At 36.3% G+C, this 24,678-nt stretch overlaps 1 protein-coding gene across 1 annotated transcript; it reads left to right on the top strand.

The window, feature by feature from the left end:
• Nucleotides 1-21,580: 21,580 nt before the first annotated feature.
• Nucleotides 21,581-24,186, top strand: LOC121266286 (DAG protein, chloroplastic-like). The gene is made up of 5 exons (XM_041170067.1): nt 21,581-22,000; nt 23,110-23,207; nt 23,301-23,366; nt 23,482-23,659; nt 23,910-24,186. Exons 1-4 carry the CDS (start codon nt 21,645-21,647, stop codon nt 23,649-23,651), a joined length of 690 nt encoding a protein of 229 aa, XP_041026001.1. The 5' UTR covers nt 21,581-21,644; the 3' UTR covers nt 23,652-23,659; nt 23,910-24,186.
• The last annotated feature ends 492 nt before the right edge of the window (nt 24,187-24,678 follow it).

Below are 24,678 nucleotides of genomic sequence, written 5' to 3'. Positions count from 1 at the left end.
ACCAAGTCATCAGAACACGAAAAAATTACTGAATAAAATTCTTCAATAATCATAACAACCTTCTAAGCTTAATCCATCATGCTTAAATCATCTTACATATACTCCTTAATCTTGATCCTCAACTGAAATATTCAAATTACTTGAAAAATAATGTGGAGATAAGGGATCAGTTATCAACAACTCAGTAAGCAGAGAATATATGCTAAAATGTAAATATGAGCCTTTTCATAGAGTTTAGAACGCAGAAACAAAACATTTCAGCTTCAATATGCAGATCGCAAAAACTTATTGTCAGAAAATTAGAAAGACATTTCAAACTGTTTATATTCAAAAATTAACTGTTCATATTCAAAGACCAACTATTCATATCCAAAGACTCTTTGACATAACATGACTGAACATTTTCATCTTATCATATCATATCGTATCATATCATATCACCATATCATATCATATACCATGTCTAACCCCCATGGTATAGTTATATTATCCCTGGTAGCCAAAAGACAGTATCAGAATGTGAAATTTTTCATTATTCATTCTCGAAACCCCAAGTATGCACATAGGAAAGAACACACAGAAAAATCACTTTGTTTCCAAAGTGGGTGCACTCATATCAGATATATTGGTACCAACCATATAACAAAATCAGAACTAGAAACAGAATCAGAACAAAATCAAAATGTCATGCCAAATGTTTTTCAAATGTCATATCATATCAAATAGAGTACTGAACAGATTCATGTCATTTTCACATATCAAAACAAATTCAAAGTTTCTTCATATAACAAGTACAAATCTTAATATTTTATATTCGCTCTTTTTGCATAATTAAAAAACAGAAGGCTAAACTTTTTGCTAATGTCTACATCAGTCATGTAAAAAATACTTTATCTTTTATACAGATTTCATGAGCAATGCAGAACACATAAGTGAGGTTGTTTTCACATTTCTTTTCAAAACATATCATGCACATTTTCATAAATCAACCCCAGTTCATATTTTTATGCAAAGTTTAGTATAGGAACCTTATTTGCCTGACTCTTCAATTTTTTTGAATATCCTCACTATAGCGCCAATAAAAAATGATCATCACCTAAACATAATTAATACATACTATAAATTAATATAAAATAAATTGGCGCATCTAAAATAAACGTCACAACTATACAATATACGACGAAAATTTATATCATTCCAATTCTTCTAACCCCATTAATAGTAAACCACCAAGTGACTTCCGGAACACTGCCTATTTAGGGCATTCACACTAAAATTCTCTTTCAGTCTAAGCCAACTTAAAAATAATATAACATTTCTTAATTACAGTAAAATCAAACCTAACCTATAAACAAGGCCTATGTGAGTTCAAGCGCACTTAAAATATACTATCTGTAATAAGGTACAACTAGACCTATTAAAGTCAGGTCCATACTACGGGCAACGGATGAAATTTGTAAGTACAAAATATGATCTATGCCATGGATTAACATTAAGGGTATAAACATCACTAAGGAATTTTTTTTTTTTTTATAATAAATTTAAAGGCATGTGTGTGCTTTACATAAAATGCAAAAGCCAAACTTTTAAATTTGTAAATGATAAACGTTCATTGAGAGAAGTAGGGGTTGTACAACTGAGAACTCACCAAGAAAGGGGCAAAAGGCGGCGAAAGGGTGGCTCGACTAAGGTCGAAGGTGGTGAGCATGGCAGTAGAGAACTAAGAAAGAGAGAGAGAGTTGTTTGTTGCTGTTAACCTAGAGAGGGAGAGAGTGAAACCGAGAAGGTGAGTCTCGACAAAGTGGTGGAGCTTTCATCGTTGGCAATTGAGGTGCAGTGGCTGGCTGTAGGAGCCTTTATCATGGGTCTTCAACACTAGTATAATGAGGGGTGTCGACTAGTTCACGTAGAGCCCACATTGGTTAGTCCTTAAACATGGCTGTGAGAGGAGGCTGAGCCACTTCTGGCAATTTCTTAGTGGTTGGGTGAGTGGTACCCGTGCTGCCCTGTCTTAGGGTGGTTGGAACCGAGGGCTTGGAAAGGGAATTTCTTGCTCTATTTTGAGTTTGGTAGAACAGAGGCTTCTGTTGGCAATGGTGGTGCAAAGCAGTGGCGCACGGTAAGGCTTTGGGCTCACGGTGTGGCTATTCCTATAAGGGTGGTGCGCTTCTCGTGGCTGCAGATGCTAATTCACGGCGTTGCATGTAGGGTGGCAGCAGTTTTGAAAGGTGCAGGTGGTTGTGCATGGTCGTGCCACTTGATGGTTGTCGTGTCTGTGGGTGTGAGTGTGGATGTGGGTGTGGGAGGGCTCGATTGTGTGCGTGGGGATGGTTTGGTTTACGATGGGGGACGCAAGTTCTAGAGGAAGATCACGGTGGCTGGGCTCGTTGATGTTGGGTCTCATGCCTGGTGGACTGCAGCAAACGGGAGAGAGTACTCTGAGAGAGAGAAATAGAGAGAGAGCAACCTAAGAGAAAATCTGAGGGAGTGGGGCATGGAAATCAGTTGTATGGAATGAGAGAATTTGAGAGAAAGAGGGTCATAGAGAGATAGAGATACAATTGAGGGTGGCGGGTGAATGGAAGAAGAAATTTCTTTAGAGAGAAAAATTGAAGAGAGAAAGAGAGAGAGAGAGAGAGAGAGAGAGAGAGAGGCAAAACCATCGGGAGTGGGAAAGGACGAAAGAAACTAAAGGGAAAAAAAACTTCCCAAACGATGCCGTTTATTGCCCTCAATTGTTGGGTTTCTGTGGGCTTGGGCTAGGTCTAGGCTTGGCAATTTGGTGGGCCTGGCCTTGCTTGACCTAGGTGTTACATAACATGAATGGGGAACAACAGGTCATCAAAGCATGATCAGCCCATCCAAATCAAAGGAACTTTGTTTTGTTTTGTTTTTCGTTTCTTTTCTTTTCTAGGCAAAACGATGATAAGGTAGTTTAAGGTTAGATGAATTCATATTCGGAATTGTACCCAATTATACCCTATACATACATGTTATACTACTTAGAAGAAACTCAAGAGCCATTGATCCAATAGTACCCTCGTGGGTAAATCAAAAATTTAATAATGAAATTTTTTGTATATATTATGTGCTTAACGAACTCAAATCTTACAATATTGATGTGAAAGTAATAGGCCGAGTGGGTGGTGGCTCACACAAACTTGTCCACTTGCCCTACCTAGCTCATCCAATGAGCAAACAAAGAGTACAGATATTTTTGCCCAAGCGCGTGAGTAACAGGTGGGATACCTGCTTGCCCACTTGGATAGTAAATATACTAAAATCCATAGAAACATATTCTCCCCTTCATTTTGTTTCAAACCCACCACACTCTCATCTTCTATTTCTCTCTTTTTTTTTCTTCTTCTTCTTCTTGCCATGCAAACCCCATGACGTGGCATGGGTCTCTACATAGACCCACGACCATGTCTGGCTTGGGAAGGCTACATGCTTGCAACCCTATACATAATATATTGACGATTAAATTTAATATTTAAAAATAGAAAAGATAATTTAATAGTTGATCGATAATGTCACATCAACACAATGTGATGGATGTCCGACAAAGGTGTAGTAAATAACTAAACTCATAGCTCAAAGACTAAACTCATATATAATTGATTCTCATTCTAATTATTCACACAAGAAATTAAAATGAATATTATAAGAATTCGGAAGAGCTTATGCAAAGAGTAGTAGAAAGAATTTATGAAGAAAGTAACCTAAGCACCCTTGTTTTCACCTATCCTTAAATCAAGACTTCTACTATCTTTTAAATTGTATGTATTGGCACTATCTAAGGGGATGTTGGGAAAAAGTTTACATCTCATCTCATCGCGTCTTATTTTCTTTTCAAACATCATTCAAACACAAATACTTTCAGACTAATCATCGCAATTTTCCCAAACTTCCAAATAAAAAATAAAAAATAATTCAACTTTCTCAAATAAAAAAAAAATTGATATTAAAAAATTATATTCTAACAATATTTTAACTTTATAATATTTTTTATTCACTTTTTCTCTCTTCTTTTCCAAAATTCAATAAATATTTAACTCAAATTATCTCATTACTATTTACAAACCATCTTACTACTATTCACAAAAATCTCATCTCATCTCATTCCTCAAATATCCTCTAAATCTTGGTTGATAATTACCAATTAGCTAGGTCTCTTTGTCTAATTTCTAGTCAGAGTTTGCTTCCTCTACAATTTTACACATTAAACCACATAGATATCACTGATTCACTACATACCTATTAAAACTTTAAAAAATAAACTAAAAAAATAAAAATAAAAATAGACTAGAAACACAAGAAAAACTAATTTGGGAGTACTAAATTAGAGGAAACTAGGCAAGATGGGATCTGAAGGCTGAAGAAGAAACCCCCACTTCACTCCCAGTACTCTACTGCGCATATCCTATATCAATATCATGTGCATGGAAAGGTCTTCTAGCTCATATGTCCTTCCATCTCGTGAAATGGAGCCAAGATTTTTTATCATCTTCTGTTAAAGATATGTTTCACAACTTCTCATACGAGATCACCTGCAACCAAAGAGTAAAGGGGCTTGGGATCACCTCCAACTAGGTGATAGCGTGTGAGAAGCTGCGAAATACTTCCTTAACAATTGGCATCGTCTGTGGGATCTTTAGTCCTCCAATCAACATATTTTTCACATGCCCACCACTACACGATCTCAGGCAATTAAAGACCAGGAAGTGATGTCACGAAATATGGAGGCATGACTTGCAAAAATAGAGGAAGTAGTGAGGAAGTTTACCACCAAAGTGAGGTTGTTGGGAAAAGAGTACGAGACCCTTGAGGCCAAGAACGAGTTGTTAGGGGAGGACATGACACCTAGTCAAGCTAATAGGGTGGAGATGGAAGGTCACAGTGCTGGTGCAGGCAAGCCGCCTTAGGAAAATGAAGACTAAGATGATGCATCATGACTTGTAGCTTGATGGAAAAATATGAAGAGATGGCCAAGAAGATAGGGACCTCTTCCTCGGTTGATCAACTACTGACTAGCACAAATCAGCCATACAACATGGAAATCACGGCAATGTTGTTGCCTCCAAAGTTAAAGGTTCCGTCAATAGACATGTACAACGGATCCAAGGACCTAATGGAGCATCTGGAAACTTTTAAGGCTTACATCACGCTCCATGGATTTCCAAGAGAGATCGCATGTAGAGCTTTTCCATTAACTTTGAAGGGAATAGCTTGAGGATGGTTTAGGGCATTGCAGCCGGTATCCAAAGACAATTTCGAAGAGCTGGGCAGGCAATTCATAACCCAGTTTATGGCCAGTCGAAGGCCAAGAGAGCCAGTAACATACTTGTTAACTGCAAAGCAAATGGAGGACGAGAGCTTGAAAGCTTACTTGGCACGGTTCAATCAGGAGAGGATGACAGCTGACGACCAAGGCGAAAAAATCATGTTCGCCGCTCTACTCAGGGGTGTTTGGCTGAGAAGTCTTTTTATGGCCAAGTTAGTGAGGAAGACCCCCTCCACTTTAAGAGAATTTATAGATCGGAAAAATGATTTTGTCAATGTTGAGGATACGCTAATCGCCCTAACCACTAGATCGCCATAACAGCTAGATTGGAATGAAAAGAGGAGCACGCACCAAAGGGAGGTCCCAAAAGGGACGAGAATGAAGACAAAAGGCATCTGGCATGGTATCTCTCCCAAGAGAATCGAAGATATGATAAGCAGCAAAGCTAGCTCGTATCAATTTTTCACTCCAAGGTATGAAGATCTCCCTCGGGATGGTTGAGCAAGTGTTCTCGCAATTGCTTGATCCTGCGCTTGAACCCAAGACCCAATCTTGACCTCAAACTACGTGGGTAACACTAAGTTGATGAAGAAGACAACCAATTTTTTCCTATGAATGGGCTAACTCAACGTTTAGCTCGGTTACCTTCAATTCTGACCCAGACAGGTTCTTTTTGCAAGTCTCCAAGACTTGGCTCAGCTACAGGTAATGGTGATCATGCTCTCTGAGGTCATTCTTTGCCGTGGCCAAGTCTGACTCTGCTTGGACCTTCTCGCCCTCAGCTATGCATAGTCGGCTGTTAGCTTCCCGACGCCTTTCCTCTGAGATCAGAAGCTGAGCAATGGTGTCTACTTTCACTTTTTCAGTTCCTCGACCTATTTCTCCATCTGACCGAGTCAAGTGGCCAAGCTGTCCCTTTCTATTCTAATGGTTTTCGCTTCGAGTCTATACCGATTGATCTCTTCCATGGAGCTCACCACTTTTGATTTGAGAGAATCAACCTGGCCATCCAAGGAAGCAACCTCATCTCCATGTTTGCAAGAAGTGCATTCTGCCCGAGATAATTCCTCAGCCATCTTCTCCTTCTTAGCCCAGATGGCGATAACAGCACCATGAGCACTGCTAATAAAGGTTTGCATAGACTGGTTCTCCCCTTCTAACTCTAAACAATCCCCAACCAGCATAGCCGCAAATCGATCAACTCCCTGAAAACCCAACCAAGTCAAAAAGACAACAGAGCAAGGAAAATCAAATTTCCAAAACAAACAAATTTACCTGCAAAAGAATATTACAAAGGTTGTGAACTATGGAATGAAAAGCTTCTTCACAGCATGAACGTGCAGCCCGCGAAGAACCACCTTAGCAAGATGAGGAAGCACCTTGGTGAGAACCTGATGAGTTATGAACATCAAGAATCTAGAAAAACACACCAACAACACCTTCTGGGGTAGAGGTCTCCCAGTCAAGTGTAGTTGGGGTCATCGAAGGATGAGAGGAGATTAGAGGTGGAGTGTTAGTGGTTGCCTGAGTAGATATTCCTGTTGTTCGTTTAGCCTGGATCACTATGTCTTCTTCTCGAGTAGACGATCCTCCAGATGGGCAGGCGAGAGGCTCACGTGTTTGGAAAGTTGGAGAGGGTTCAACACCTCCCACTTACGAAGTGCTAAAGGGAGAGGAAGGTATTGACACATTGCTCCCGCTGGCAAAGGACAGACTGGAAGAAGCAAAGGGCATCTCTGGGGTGATTCCACCTGAGACCTTTGAGGCAACAGGCGACTAGTCCTCAATATCTTCAAGGTGGAATGACTCCCCAAAGCAATCCAAATAAGGAGGAAAGTCACTCGTGCAAGGCACGATCTGGAGGTATGGGTTTAAAACCCCAATGACATTGCTTCCTCCAAGTGAAGGTCATCCTCTAGGGCTACCGTGTACTAAGAAGTCTAGGACATGACTTTAGCAAAGGTCTCCGGTGATAAGGCAGATTCAGCTTCAATCACCAACTCCAAATTGGCTTCAGCCTAGGCTATGAGCTTGTTGAGGTAGTTGGTCCTAGGTACTTGGGGGCAACTTGAGACTTCTCCACAACTCGCCAAAGGGGGTTTTCCTAGTGGAACTAGACTCATTAAAAGGCTTGGCCACCGAACGAGCCTTTTTTTTTTTTTTTTTTACTTGGCCCCTACCATTGGAGGTGGCCCCTTTTAAACCAGTTGCTGGCAATGGGGCACCCAAAAACTCGCGGCCAAGTACATGTGCCCTGCTAGGCACCATTGAAAACCTATCAATATTGGAAGGATTCAAAATGTCATCCAACTAAGTGGAGCTAACATTTTGTCCTGACCAAGCCTACACCAATTGAATACGGGCTTCCTCTTGGGGAGAAAGGAGAATCTTGATTTTACGCTCATTGAGAATTAGAGAGCAAGAGGCCCTAATGGGGAACTTCTAATTTGAGATCTCGTCTGCAGGAAATTCCCAACCTTCACCTGAGACAAAGAAAAGTTTCTATGCCAATCCTTGGCGTGGGAATACTTACACTCCAACTGAACTATTTTACTGTAAGACCTAAAACTACAAAGGTTCCCATCTAGACACCTAAATCCATGAAGAGAAAGAAACTCAGGAGCCATGAGATCAGGGTATTCATCACTTGTTGGCTCGAACACTCGCCGCCAAAGAACGCAACAAGCCATTAAAATCCTCCAGCGTTAGACACCAATTGGGCCGGGGCGAGTCCCAAGACGTCTAAGACATCACAGACAGGTCGCACAAAGGGCAAACGGAACCCCATCACAAACATTGCCATGTACAAAGTAACAGAAACAACCATACCTCTTATATCTACAGCTCTGCAGTGCTGATCAGATAGCCCTAAAGCCACCGAGTCTGAGATGTTGAAGTTGTCCCTCGTGGCATCAAGTTTGCGATGGGAGATGGTTGAGGACCATCGATGGCCCTCATAAGCTGAGTGGGGAGCATTTTCCCCCTCTCTGGTAGGGTTAGCAGCAGCCCCTCCAGCAAGAACGGAGGAATCGTGTGGTCATGAAGAACCGGCCTTATGAGAGGAACCCTTGGGATTGCTCTTTGAGGAAGCCATGGGTTCGTAGTAGAAGTCAGGATAAAATTTTCAAGAAAGTTTCCGAGAAAGTGTGCGAAGAGGGCAGGGTGCTCGAGAAAGAAATGGAGGGAATGTCGAAGAGTAAGAAGGGGGAAAAAGGAAAAGCAAGAAGGTAATAAATAACCATAACAGTTGAAGAAAGGACATGTGAAATGGCATGAAGGTGAAACAACTCCTGACAGATGTGTGTGAAATGACAGAGAGACCAAAGAAATGAAACAGCGTCTCAATTACAAGTCTCATCACGCTACACGTGCTGAGAATTTGCGGGTTAACAGGAAGGGGCTTAACCCTCTTCTAAGGGCCTGCTGGGTATTATCGTGGGCTTGGGTCATGACATGGTCCAGTAAGCTAGTGAATACAAGGCCTAACCCCATACAAGCCTAATCTGAATGGAGCCAGACCACTGACTGCCCAAGTATTTCGAGATGAAAGGGTGATCAACTCATTTGGAGATAAGAGAAGTCGTAATACCCTTAAGGCTTGAATTTCAAATAATAGACGGTTACCGAATATTATCTAAATAAGTCACAAATATCTATTTATAGGGTTTAGGTACGATTATGATCTCATCTGAATATTTGGCTGAAGAAACCATATTACTTTTGGCTGACTTAGGCATCGGAGGTGCCCCATCGAACCCCTAAGCCTATTTACTCTTTAGTTGCAGGTGATCGCATGTAAGAAGCTGTGAAACACATCCTTTAACATCTTCTAATCCAAACACTTCCAACATTTTGGAGGGTGATCATAGTCAATAGTTTGTGAACCTTACAACAAATAAAAATTGGAGCCTAATTTTATAGCTCACATTCCCTGCATTCGATCTGCATGCATTTTTCCTGTATGCTTTTATAAGGCAAAAATATATGAGAAAAACACTTCCAAATTAAGAGGTTTTTTTTTTTTTTAATAATATAGAAATGATAATTTCATTAATCCACGAAAAATGATTACAGACAATTATCAAACTATAAGACTTGAGAAATACAGTCTGTAATACAATCACACCATAAACTAATACTACCAACCTTGAAAGCATTCCTAGCCAACTTATGAGCAACTATATTACTCTCTCTGTATACATGTGAAAAGCTACAAGTACCAAAACAAGATGATAAGATTTGAATTTCATGACACAACATGCCAAATATAAAATTACTCATATTGTCACATGCAAGGCTTCAACAAGAAGCAAACTATCGCTTTCCACCACAAGCTTTGAAATTCTCATTGTAGCACATAATTGCATACCTCGAAAAGGGCTAACAGTTCAATAGCTTCTGTATCATCAACTTCACATTCAGATTTACTTGCAGCCAAAATAACAGTACCTGATGCATCCCTTAATACAACACCAATGCCAGTTTTAATACAACACCAATGCCAGTTTTCCACATCTCAGCAAATACTGCACCATTTACATTTAATTTCAACCAATCTACAGGAGGATGTTGCCCTCTGTAATAATTCTTAAGTCGTATCCGAGTTTTCTGTTTCGCCTTGTCAAAACTGTGCAGCGTAGTCAGTGCGTTATCTGCCACCTACTTTGTAGAGAGCATTACAATAATGGACAGTGATCCTCTCTATTTCATTTGAAATGGATCGATAAATCAATTTAATGTAAAATTCTATGTGTTTTGATCATATCACTTACAAATACAGTTAGTCATTTAACTTTAGAAAGAAAATGACCAAAACACCAAATATTTGATCTATACAAACTGAATATTATCAATTTTATGTAAAACAGATTTGGATAGCCATATTCTTGCAATAAAAAGGCAGTTTGACATTTAAAGCCAAAACAATTGTCATCTTCGTTGTTTTCAGTTCACCATTAATTAATTTGTGTTTTATGACCAACAAGTAGATCAGAAAGTTTTACTTTAAAACCCAACAAGTTATAAGGAGAAACATAAAGACTATAACTAAAGGCCAATATGGTAAATATATTATATATATGATGTTCGGTGTAGTCCAATATATGTCCGGTTTAGTCTAGTTGACTAAACTGCAATCAGCAGCCTAATTGCTTTCTGTAACGCATTTGTGATTTTCAATGTCAAAATATCCGTAGAAACCATTTAAAAATAATAATTAAATGATTAAATACACTCTCTTTTCATTAACTCAAGACTTGTGAAACGATTAATTATGAGATTTAATAAAATTTTAATCATTATTCCCTCTAGGACGATCTGATGAATCCTATATATATAGTTTCTTCCTTCAATAAATTAGAGTTATTACTAAATTTCTATTGTATTAATGCTCAAATATATATTATAGTGCATGTCTAATTAGGAATTGTCTTTCTCACAGAAAAAGGCGCGAATTACTTGAACGACCCGGCCGCCTTAAACGCTTTAATTTCTCCCATAGAATTACAAATCCATGAAACATTCCTTCTGAAAGTGTATTTTTTCTTTGCCTATGTAGAAAGATTCGAAATCCATATAACTTGCAAGTAATTGCCTAGAAATAAAGTGTAAAACTCATGAGTTGACTTGGGAGTAGTATATATACAAATTAGTCGAAATGCAAGTTAGGTCAGATCCATGAATTTACGTACAGATCATTTCATTGAAAATGTAACGAAAACGACTTGTAATTTTTCTTTAACGTGATCACCAAAAGCAAGCTGATCAGTTGACACTAAGCCATGCGTAGATATATTGGCCAGAGTAATATTACATATACTCGTAGATAATGCAAACGCAACACAATGGTTAAGAAAAAAGCGCAGTCTATGATTAAAAAGATTGTGCGGCACTTGCATAATCCATGATTACAAATATCATTTATTCATTGGCCATGAAAGTCGAGCTTAATGCATGCTTTTGAAGCTTAATTAATTAAGGATTTTTACCAATTAAGCTGCTGCATGCATGCGAGCAACCCACGTGTGGAAATGAAATATATAGTAGTTATACGTTTTAATCATATAAAAGTTTGTGTGTGTACATGATAGGCTTGTTTTAGTTGATTTTTTGTGATTCATCATCCACATGATCATGATTATTATGGACCGACCATGCATGCCACCACCTAATTATATATATAGCAACAACAACAACGTATAAGTACTACATGAATAATATTCATCGGGAAATCTAGCTGCTAGCTAATTGGTCGATTAAATGATCATCAATTCATTATGCATATATGTGATTTCTGTTTTTTCTTTTTCCCTTTTCTTGTCCCTAATTCAGATGATAATATATAAACGGTTCATAATATATTAATTAATACTTAATTTGTTATATATTAATTTAAACACTGGATTGAGAAAATATAATTAATCCCAAAAAAATACACAAAGAAAAAACATGATATGCAAAACTATATATAAATATCAATTGGTGGGTTAACAAATCCCTAATAATTAAACATGACAAGCAACACTTGAACACTAACAAAAGTTTTAAGATAATGAGCAATTAATTAATTAATATTGAAGGTCATATGCTTGTTATAATGACCTTAAATTAATTCTTTTTATTTATTTATTTTATTTATTTTATTTTTTTTAGCATGCTTATTGACCTTTACTTTGTTCGAGTAGGTAAGAGTCAACTCAGGAGCCACACGGGTCGACGCGAGTGTGCGACACGTACAGGACATTGGAGCGATACGGCTCGATCGTGTGGCCAAGAGTCAAATGGCTAGTTTCTCCTTTCTCCAATTTATCCAATTGGCGTAGAAAACACGTAGTCATCCTCAACCGTCAATGACCGTCCTTGCCCTCTATTCTCTTCTCAACCAACTACTAGTGGGCCCATATGCCGACATGGACGGTCAAGATCCAACCTGACCGTTCTATTGCCAACCCCTAGCTCCAATTATAAGTCAAGGAAAATTTACAAGAAAACTAAATTATCATTTGACCCTCTTTCTTTCTTTCGTTCTAAACAAGATAGGAGAATTTGGTTAGAATATATAAATAAGGAAAAATTTTATATAGAAGTCTTACACAAAATACTTCTGCCTAATTAACATATAATTTGTCATTTTTATCATTCTATTCTAATGCTTAAATATATATGAGTTTAAATAGAATAACAAAAATGAGAACTCACATGTTAGTTAGATGGAAGTGTGTGATATTGTAGGACTTCCTTATAAGATTTATCATAAATAAGTTATGTGATATATATATATGAAAAATTCTTCTCATCAGCCACTATTCACCACCACACACCCTCACACCCTATAAAAAAAATAAAAAAATTTCACGTCATGTGTGACTGGGGTGTGAGATGTGAACAATTGCTGAGTTGTAATAAAACTCTCTCTCTCTCTCTCTATATATATATATATATAGTCTTGAAATTGACCAGAATATATAATTGGTTAATTTGGCCCAATAAATTCTTGTTCTCCAAGTCAAGAAATGGCTACATAATTAAACAAATTAATAGTTTGCTTATAACCCAATAATATAGTTATGTGATATATATATATATAGGCCGTCCGGCCATGAATTGATTCTTGCAGTAGTTATACCCTTACTCTAAGACAATATATAGATAATCTCAAAAAAAAAAAAACAATATATAGATGAATTAGTATTACATAGTTTGTCCCTATCAACCGCATGTTAGTGGATGCACTAGTGCTCTAGGGATGCCCGACAGATGCAAGTCCATTGTTTATGGAAATCTGCCATTTTTAGACCAAAAAGCAGCATTTATATATCCTTGTCGTATTTGTATTTGTATAAAACAGGTCAGAATAAGTGGAGTAATGTTCTATGTGTGGGCTAATTAGAGAAAAAACATGAAAGAAAGGGGAAAAAAAAAACAGAGTTTGGTGTTAATTAGCTAGTGATGCGATAGTTAATAACTTAGTGGCTACATAACCAAGACATTGAACCTCCTATATATGTATTATCTGTGTCGAAGGCACCAAAGTGGTCGCTTTCTCTTTAATCTTGACGGGAAAAGGGGCTGTAAGATCATCCCTATCCACCCCTTGGATTTTCTTCTTGTCGTCTTTTGCTTTCAGAATGTTCCTTTCTTGACTAAAACGACCACTTTGGACCCTTATGCTCATGTCATGTCTCGTGACTCCCAGCTACCATAACCCAAGCTGGGGTTGTTCAACAATGTCATCATCATGTATATATAATTTAGTGGCCAATAACCTAGAGTGTTAATAATTTGTTTATAATATAATCGCTTGATCTCTTAATTAAACAAATTACTAGTTTGCTTATAACCCAATAATATTAATTATGTAGCATTGATTTTGCCTAGCTAATGTTTTCCTTTAGGACCATTTAGGGTTTATACTTTTTAGCACATGCATACGTACGTACGTTGTTTGGCCTAATATTATTATGAATAATTCTTCTCATTAATCACTATACACTGTACACACCTCACACTCTAGGAAAAAATAACAAAAAGGTTATCAAGTATAGAGTGTGAGAGTACTAAATAGTAGCTGATGCATAGCAAAATCCTATTATTATACCTACTGGACATATATAGCACATGCAATATTAATTATATATGTAATCTTATATAAACAAAGTGAGCTAGCTATTAATGCAACATTAAGATCCATAAAAAAAAAATACCATGTCATTATGAGTTTCATTACAAGTACAACTGCTATACCTAATTATATTACCACAATTATTATTATTATTATTATTATTATTATTATTATTATTATTATTATTATATCCATTGATAGATTTTCCGAGCGTAAATATTAGAAAAAATAAAGCGTTTAGCGTACGTACGTACGCATCCAAATTGTGAATCATTGTGGGAAACGCCTTGGCATGCAACGAAGTGATGTATATATACATACATACATATATATATATATATATAAGATTAAATTGGTGGAATATATAGGGAGAGGTACAGGTAGATATTCCATAATACGAAGAATTATACGTAGATGATGTCATCCTTAGGTAGTATTGAGGTGTGGAAGAACATAAAAAAAAAAAAAAAGAAAAAGAAAAAAAAAAGAAAATGGAGCACACGTACTACATGAGCTGGTTATAGGGTTAGACATGAGGCCAGCAGGCAGGGCATAAAGGAATTAAAGAGTAAGAAAGAATAGTGACCCATGCAGGCAAAGTACCACGGGATGGATCGATCATCATGTGGCAGTCTGGAGAAAAAGGGAACACACGTGAAGAAAGGACCCACATTTTCCTTTTATAAAACCTATTAATTAAATTTATTAATAATAATTCATAGACAAATTAATAAAAGAAGAAACGATAAGGGACGGATCATATACACAACGGGTGAATATTACACTTTGTCCGGTCCCTCCTCGAATTATAAGGATTTTTGTCCTTCCCACCCTACACAATAAAAGCCAATACATTATGCTTTTAAATTATAACAAAAAAAAAAAAATAGTATTTTCACTCTCAATTAATGTTAATTTGACTATGGAAGTTGTTTTACCTCATTTATTTTTCACCTATATTAAAAAATACAGCTTATATTTGATCAGTTATTTTCAATTAAAATAATAATATTTTATCAAAATTAAATCTATATTAAAACATAAATTTCTTATCAAAATAAATAATTCGTCGAAAATAATATTTTTTTTTCTTGCCGTGTAATTCATGAGCATGCAAAAACGTCGACAATTAGTTTGAAAATTCACTAATTAAGCATGTGTTTTTTTTTTTTCAAATATAAAGAATAAATTTAATGAGATGGAGTGAAACAACCAATAGAAGCGTGCGGCCATGGGTTGACCATGTGGATTTGGAGTCCAATTCAAAGGTTAATCGGGCGTGCGTGTGTTCATATATTGCTTAGTCAACCCCAAACTCATGATTTTCCAACGCGCACAATTAATAAAGCCGCCCACTTTATCCTGTATCATTTTACATCTGATCTTCTCATCTTTCCTAGCTAGCCATTCATTTTTCTTTTAGAAAAAGAAAAAGGAAAGAAAGAAAAAAAAATCATGTAGTTCTTGTGTGTGTCGTGCATTAGGTGTGTGTTTTCCACGAGATGCTTGTCAAAGATATATATAGGAAACATGCATGTGTTTATTTGCGGATTAAGATATCTTATAATTCATGTATATAATTAAAATAAATAGAAATAATATATGGACGAGTGCTACAAAAAAACTATTTATTTATAGTCAGTTATTTTCTACTAAAATAAATTTGTTTTTGTCACAAATAGTCATTATCATCGTAAATAATCGTCACAAATACTTACGTTTCTTATAGTATCACATTAATATAATATGAAATGTGATATATTAGTTATATTGGGGGGTGACCTTATTATAAATGGAGAAATTAATATATAATGACTCGCATGATGATCTGTTTGTAAATATTGGTGTCGAATCAAATATTATAATCTCACCTGATCAATCTGCTGAGAAAAAAGGCTAAGGTGGCAATTAACATGAATGAGTGCTGCTTAATTATCTTATCTTGTAATTAGAACATGAACAAATAATATTAGAGCAAGCGATCGAGATGCTATTTATTATAGCTAGCTAGATAGCTTCAATTAATACATAATAATATTGTTGTTTTTTCTAAGCATGTGTTTTACTTAAATGTGGATATTATGGCATGCACCTAGCTCATGAATTAATGAGAAAAATATATATTAGATCAGCAAATTAATTAATTAACGTTGTAACTAATTATATTATAAATTAAGTTGCTGATCTGATCAGTTGCTTTTATTATTATTATTATTATTTTTAATTTTTCCTGCCGTCCTACCTTAGACTCTCATCAATATTTTAATTAGACCAAACAATTACTGTCTAGCTAGGTCTGTGACGTCACTGGTTTTTGTTCATGTTCTAATAATCCTCATTTCCATCGATCTGCACCTAACTCTCTCACTCTCTCTCTCTCTCTCTCTGTATTAAAATTAGGTTTTCTTTTCCTTAGTGGCCATCACATAATTTCACTCAAAATTGACTTCTACAAGCAAGTTGAATTTCAATTTTTTATTTTTTATTTTTTTTAATTAGCTTATATTGTCTAGAAAAAGGCCGGTGTTTCGAAATTTCAAAGAGTGATATGGCATTAATGATTGGCTTTGTGGACTTGTGAATTGTCACCAAATTAGTCTTCCCCATGGTGGGGTTGACATGATAATTGACTCGATCGCGTTGATCATCAAACATTCTTTGAGTCATTATTGGTCGACCCACGTTCCTAAACTCTTCAAAATTCTTTTAGAAGATAGGTTTTTTGCGGGACATCGATTGAAACATGGGTCACTCTATGTCTCATTCTCATTACAGGCTAGCTAGCTATAGCTAGCTTTCTTTTGATTTTTTTTTCAATTTCTCATGGTCTAGCTAGCTGCAATTACACCTCTTGAATTTAATTTGAATCGTTTTTTTCTAAGAAAATATTAATTTTTTTTTTTTACTTTTGATTTAATATTTTTAATTTCGGAATTACTTATAAAAGCTCAACCTCATAATTAATTAATTAAACCTTCCCCCCCCAAAAAAAAAAAATCCCAACATTGTTTAACCCAACACCATCATTTCATGAGAGTACTACTGCAGCCAGCAGAATGCAGTTATTACAAGTTCTAATGCTCCATTGTTGTCCCTACTTGTAAAGCAATGAATCTCTTTGTCGCACGTTTGATCGATTTTACAGCTTCTAATGTCGGACTTTGCTAGCTTATATAGTTCATGATATGATCTGAGTGCAGCTATTGCCTTATAATTAGGAACCAACATTTTCACATGGGCGCGGCATTATATATATTAATTTGATGTAAATTTCCTTAATTCCCAAGGCGGTGACCGCGGGTCCCATTGCGTGACATTGTGGTTATATCATATATATATATATATATAGGGAGCTGAGAGAGATACGACGTTAATTCATAGTCGTGAGATGGGTCAATCTGATTGTAATTGATCAAAGGACTTTGAAAAGCCATGGACTGATCATCAAGAAGTTTGGGATTTGTTTTTGGTTTCATGATGATAAAATGGAGGTGAGGGATCATGGGGTTGGACCTACGTACAGTACTCCTCTCTTTCCGTCTCTTTCTGCACTCTCATTATTGCTGAGGAAACAATTCAATTTATTCATGCTCATTAACCATTTTTCCTAGACGTCTCTCTCTCTCTCTCTCTGGTTTCGTTCCTTTATCTACAAGATCACTTTGCGATCACTTTGCCCTTAAGTCAAGTTATGTAAAATAGTCAAGTGTTTTTGCTCTTTAATTATAGATAGAATATACGATCGATCAGGTTCGCTTAACAGATCCTCGATCTTTGAATATATTTATATTATTTATGCCAAAACTTGACACGTACATGCACCTACGGCTCATCTTAAATTCTCAATAACTTAACATATATATAGAACGATCGACAGTGCTGGCGGCCTGCTCCTCGATCGATTATCCCTACCTGGCCTCCTGAATCACATTCATGCATCCGTCATACATTTGGATACAACAGTTGCAGTTGCATGATTTGGTAAAGATCAGGTTAGCCGGGATGGTTAAGTAACTTGCCCCCAGATAGACAACACAAAACAAATTATATCAATGCATGAGAACCGCATGCATGCAGCAGCTAGCTAGCTTTTGTTTTATCTCAGATTAATTGAGACAATTGCATGGGAATGAGAATTAATCAGCACGATTACATATATAATCTTGTCATATTATATATATATATATATATACATTCGAGTTTAAGTCAAACAATATATATAAATGAGATATATAACATGAACCAGCTGAGATATATATGTAAATAGAAGGCCGTCTAGATCATTGCTCTCCTCCAACAGCTACATTCCAAAAAGTCCAACAAAGGATGTTTAAACTGCTCCTGCGAATGTCATCTGATCCTACTTAAATTTATATTTTAAGAAAGAAATCAGATATTTCTGCGTACAAGTACAAGAGTTATAAGTTCTAATTATATATAAGAAATAGATCAAGAATGAAGTATAGTACTATATATATATATATATATATGTATATAAAGAACTTATAAAAGAGTCAATATTTAACTGTCTATATAATTATTTATCTAATATGTACAAAGGGTTGGTTGGCTTTTGCTAGCTCCAGATGATCACTACTACAGTCTGATCTTATTGATCTTTATTCTCTGCATATACTGATCTAAAATAAACATGAGTACGATTATGACTCATGAATATCAGATTTGGTCAAATAATTACACTAATATATAGAATATAATATAAGAGATCCGCCTACTCTCTCTCTTTTATTCTTAATATATATATATATATATATAGGGAAATTAGGGCCTTCTTTTTGTCATAATATATGACCCTATGACCCTTAGGAGACTAAAATTAATAAATTTGATATATTTAGTTAGGCTGCATATATATTTTCTTGATTTTGGTTGACTTTTGTTTTGTTTTTTTCGTTTTTTTTTTTTTTTTTTTTTTTTTTTTTTGTTTTTTTTTTTTTTTTCGGGTTTTGGTGAAGTAAAAGGAGCCTAACCTTGAAAGTACTCGAAAGGGAGAATTGAGCAGCAATTTGCCAATGCATAAAGGGTGTAATATTTGTATTCTTGATAACTTGGACTTATATCTTTCATGGAGATTCGACGCGTTTTCTATGTGGTTTGAGTCAACGTTCGTCGTCGACGTCGGAGAAGAAAATTAAATAGCGGTGTCTCTCAAGTGAGAATGACTACTGTATAATATTTGACTTTTAATTTTCTCCATGGGCACGTACCTGAAACAAAATCCAAAAAATATCTGAATGGATTTAACTTCAAATCGGATGCGGTCAATAAGGGAGTACTTTTACGCCCTCCAATCGCGCGCATTTTGATACATATGCATTTAAAGGAGAGAAGAATGGAACCGCACACACAGGAAGATAAATCTCATTCAAACACCCTCGTCGTTGCCCCCTCTCTCTCTCTCTCCACTCTTTGTTTGGTCGTGCTCTCTCACTCTATGTAACACACCTGATAATAGGTGTTTGGGTGACTAGAAAATATACGAGAAAATAAAAGAAAATTACTCACTTTAAGAAGAGCACAAGAAAAGAAGAAAATGATAAGAAAATAATAAGAAACATTTACATTAACTTTTCTGAATAGGCCATTTCGGTAGTTACAGTGAACATATATACTAGAATGTTGCCAAACATCCAGAAAAGGCCTTGGCCTTGATAAAACATGACCTAAAACTAATATAACGGACTGGATTAAAAGAAATAACAAGCAAATGGCTCAGCTACTCTATGGCCCACTTCCTTACATAACATGAATGAAAACAAGTAAAGTAATAGGCTCAAACTGGCCCATGGCCCATGTATACTGTTCCTGGACAGTGACACGCTCTCCCCACAAGCCATCGTAGATCTCCCCATCAACTCATTCCAAGCATTCCTACTTCACTCTCAGGCACTTGCTTCTTCATCGTTCAAGTTGCCATCGTTCAAGGCTACTTCTTGTTTTGGGGGTTTGATCTGTGGTTTGGGTGTTTTTGGAATTCTGGATTTGATTCATGGGTGCTAGATTTGAAGGTGAAGATAATCATTTCTATGCTATGAGTAAGGGTGTAACCAGTTCAGTCTGGTTCGGTCCTGTTTTCACTACAAGAAAAAATAATATTTGCGGTTATATATATATTTATTTCCAGCAATTGAAATTTAGCCGCAAAAAATATTTTTTATTGTAGTGGGTTTTTCTTTCCGGTGAAAGATGAGAAACGCTAGAAATTCTACTTTTTTGGGAATGTGAAGGATATAATCAATTTTGTGGCGAGAAAATTAGGACAAAATTTACGACCAAACCAGTATGTATCGGTTTTACATTTTTTAAAATCGATTACATACCAGTTATCATCCCCAACTGATACCTTTGATTTTCGAAAAGCGGTTTACATACTGGTTCGGTCTGATTTTTCAGTTTTAATAGTATTAGTATTAGGGCATAAAATGTAATTAATATATTAATATACATTAGTATACTAATGTATATTAATTAATTAAAGAGAAATGTAATTAAGATACTAATGTATTGTATATTTATCAAAAGGAATATGTTGAGAATTTATTAGGCCATAAAATGTTATTAATATATATATTTTATGTTTAAAGCGTATGATCAAATAAATTTTCATATTTAAGATTAAAATTTTATGTTATAAATTATAATAACATTATCTTATATATAATTATAATTCATTTTATTAAATATATTATATCTAAAAATTATATATAATATTAAAAAAATTAATTTAAAATATATAATATAGTGAATTAATTCGGTTCTAAAAAGCTTGAAACAAGAAACCGGACCAGTACCAGTTGGTTTTGGAACTATGAGAACTGGTCCGGAGGGTTCCACCGGAAAATGAGTATCGCCAATTTGTGAGCCGTGGGGAAGAGGAGTTTGGAGTGGGATTTGAACGAGTGGAAATGGGATGGGCATCTTTTCATGGCCAGCCCATTGAATCTGGTGCCATCAGGTAGCATGGACCATAAAAATTTCCCCCTTGGATCTACGATTCCACCAACTGGGGGTAGTTCTTCATCATGGCCGAAAACAGAATGCTTGGAATGGGTCGATGGAGAGATTTGCGATGGCTTGCGAGGAGAGAGAGCACGACCAAGCAGAGAGCAAATAGTAGAAAGAGCAGCGACCGGGGGGGGTGTTTGAATGAGATTTGCTGCCTTGTGTGTGGTTCCATTCTTCCCCATAAAACCCATTTATTGCATCAGGAATTTTGTTCTTGTAGGAATACAATGCATCTAATGCTAAGGTATGCAAGTCCTACCCTTTAAAAAATAGGACACGCTTGGAAGTTGGAACTCACGCGAAAATATATGATTTCTCACTCCATTTTCTTTCTTTTTTAAAGTACGAAACTTGAAATTATATGTCATTCCAATTCCTTTATAAGAGGTTCTTTGATCGAAAAAACCCAATTCCTTTTAAATCAATGGGTTAAACCCAACCACAAATTGGACCAGAATTAGCATTTCTCCACCAATGTATTGGCATTGGACTTGAAGATGCTATTTTAATACCCATCTAAACTTCCCTTCTCCAAATACAAATCCTTTAGGCCCAATGGGTTTCAATGAAACCCATGCTATATGGCTATACGAGTTACAATCACTGAAGTGTAAAACCACGTCGTTTAGCTCACAGCCCCAGCCACCTTATCTCCCTCTAAACCCCAAAAAAATCTCATTTCTCTGAAGAGAGCGAGTTTGTCTCAATCCTACAATGGCGACGTTTACCCTCTCTCTCCTCCCCAAAACCCTAACCCCTCTTTCTCTTCACAAACTCTCCACTCCCACTCCCACTCCCGCGACTCGTACTCACTTTGGCTACGCTCGCCCGCACCTAAAACCCTTCACGATAAATTCACGGCCGCCGATCAGAGCAGCAGCCGTTGATGGGGATTTTTCGACCAGGAGAGGCAGTGGCAGTAGCAGCAGCGAGCCCAGGGAGACCATCATGCTCCCGGGATGCGATTACAACCATTGGCTGATTGTGATGGAGTTTCCCAAGGACCCTGCGCCCACGAGAGAGCAGATGATTGATACTTACCTCGATACCCTCGCCACTGTCTTGGGCAGGTCTGTTCAATTTTATTGATTTTTCCCTTTTATCACCTTGTTTGTGTGATTTTCGGTTTGGTGGCTGAGAAAAACGGAGGAAGTGTAAAGAAGAGTGGAGGAGATACATGGTTTCTCGTTGCACTAGTGTCAGTTGAGTAGACGTATTTGTTTTCTGGGTTTGACATGGCTGTATTCTAAACTTCCAATCGGAGTTTAATGAGTTTGGTTGACGTTTGTTTGATTGGTGCTCTTTGTATGCGACTAAAATACAATATATTAAAAACATTTACATTGGATATATATTTTTAGGAAGGAATATGTTACTAAAATGATGAATGTTGGGTAAATGATAGGATTTTATTTGAAAACGATGATTTTGGACGTTATTTTCTGCTCGTAAATTATTTTGTGATTTGTAATTTACAGAGTATTGTTCCTTTTTAGATTTTATTGGTCTTGTTCTTTTTTGGGCTTTAGTTGCTTTCCTACATCTATGACACCTGCATTTTTGGTTTTCCTAAGGGAGAAAGATATATTAAATTGCCTTCACATTTCATTTTGAATCAACAATGATTATCCTTCTAGTTGAATATCATCTTAGTCATACCTATCAAAAATATTATCTTAGTCATGGTCTTAAGATACAAATTGTAAATAGGGCTTTGGTAAATAATTAGTTTCTATTAACCCCTAGGGGTTGGCTCAAGTGGTAAAAGGACTTGGTCTTGGTGGTATGCTCCCTCTAGGTCTAAGGTTTGAATCCTCTTGGGTATACTTCTTGTATACTTGGGTATTGCCTTCTCTTATGAATAAATCTTCTTGATTACCTATAAAAAAGGATCGAATTCTCTTAGGTGCAAGCAATTTCTAGGGGCCATTAGACTGTGGGAACTTCCCCATGAATTATCCGGGGTGCACTTGTGTGAAACTCCTTGCCGAGGCCTTGTACACTCCCGGGATTAGTCAAGACTTTGTTCTCAGAAAACTGGTGCCAATAAAAAATAAAAAATAAAAAAAATTATTTTCTATTATTGTTGGTAATTTTGTAGATGTACCTGTAGCATATGTATTTGGCATCTTTTCTGTTACAATCATTTCATCTATATGACATTTTATTCGTGTATCAGCATGGAAGAAGCAAAGAAGAATATGTATGCTTTCAGTACCACCACCTACACTGGCTTTCAGTGCACAGTTGATGAAGAAACATCTGAGAAATTTAAGGGTATCTACCAATGTCAAGCGCTTACTCATGTTAGCATTACATGGATTTCTCTGCTTGCTTTATTGTATTATATCTTCAACTTCATCATTGTAGGATTGCCTGGGGTTCTATGGGTTTTGCCAGACTCGTACATTGATGTCAAAAATAAGGACTATGGAGGTGATTTATATGCTTGATTTCTGGACTGAGAAATAGTTTGTTTTACTTACTATGCATCAATGATGCCATGATGACTTCTCCCTGTTTGTTTTAACTTATTTATTTTCTTCTTTTAGGGATAAATATATCAATGGAGAGATAATCCCCTGCAAGTACCCTACCTATCAACCAAAGCGCAGCGGATCAAAATATGAAAGTAGAAGGTATGAAAGACGGAGGGATGGCCCCCCTCCTGATAGGAGAAGACCCAGACAAGGGACCACTACTTCAGACACAGCCTCTTGATGAGATGGTGAGATTTTCGTGTGATAATATGCTTTTCTTTTCAATGATTCATTATTGTATTTTTTTTTCCCCTGTTATCTCCATGCAAGCTTCACCCTTATAGAAACATATTCTAATACTTGTTTTTAATACTCTCCCCAAATGTAATATTGATTATTTCATGGAATTGTATTAGCATCTGCCAATGTTACACACAAAACTCCCGTCATGATTATCAGTTTATAACTCGCTTTATTTGATGCTGTTATTATTGCAGGTTTTTTTATGTTTGGTCTTAAAGTTCTCAGCCTGTTGGGTGTTGCTCTGTCATTCTTCACCATGTATCTGTGAGCACTACAAGCATGGATAGTTCAACTTGAGATCAGAGAAACGCTGCTTATGAAGTGAATCTGGTCATATGAATTGTTGATGCATTTTTTTTGTAAGATCAACCAAGTAGCATCTCTCAAGGAATATGTACCTTTGATCCATGAGTATGTTACATAAAAATTTTTGCTAACGAATCTGTGCTTAATTTGAATTTAATTGTGTAGAACTAGATTTGCATCATAAAGCACCTATATATATATATATATTTGTTATCTGCACCTCGACTTTGGGTTAGATCTTAACGAGTAGAGTAAATTGACAATATTGGTAGTTGTTGGTAGTTTAGGGTGCAAGTTAAAATTCTTGGTGGTTTAGAGTGCAGGTTAAAACTCTTGGTAGATTGAGTAGAAGTGTAATACCTTACTTTCGTGATGTCAGTTTATATCAACAATTTCGTATTACAGCTTAAAACAAATTGAAGCATGTCACTTTACTTTTTGCTAGTTGATTGATGATCATAAAGGTATCCGTGACATCTCTTAGGTTTAGTTCTTGCGTCAGCCCCTAAAAGTTAGCCAAGACCTATCTGCAAGTTAGGGTGAGATCCATTCTTGCAATGGTTCAATGGTGTATTTTTCCCATTCTAATTGGGTATTTTCGAAGATTTAATAGAGATCAAGTCATTTTACATGGTTATCACTCACAATTCATATTTTAG

The sequence above is a fragment of the Juglans microcarpa x Juglans regia genome, chromosome 5D, assembly GCF_004785595.1.
Source record: "Juglans microcarpa x Juglans regia isolate MS1-56 chromosome 5D, Jm3101_v1.0, whole genome shotgun sequence".
In the NCBI taxonomy this organism is placed as follows: Eukaryota; Viridiplantae; Streptophyta; class Magnoliopsida; order Fagales; family Juglandaceae; genus Juglans; species Juglans microcarpa x Juglans regia.
This window is presented reverse-complemented; position numbering and strand designations above follow the sequence as displayed.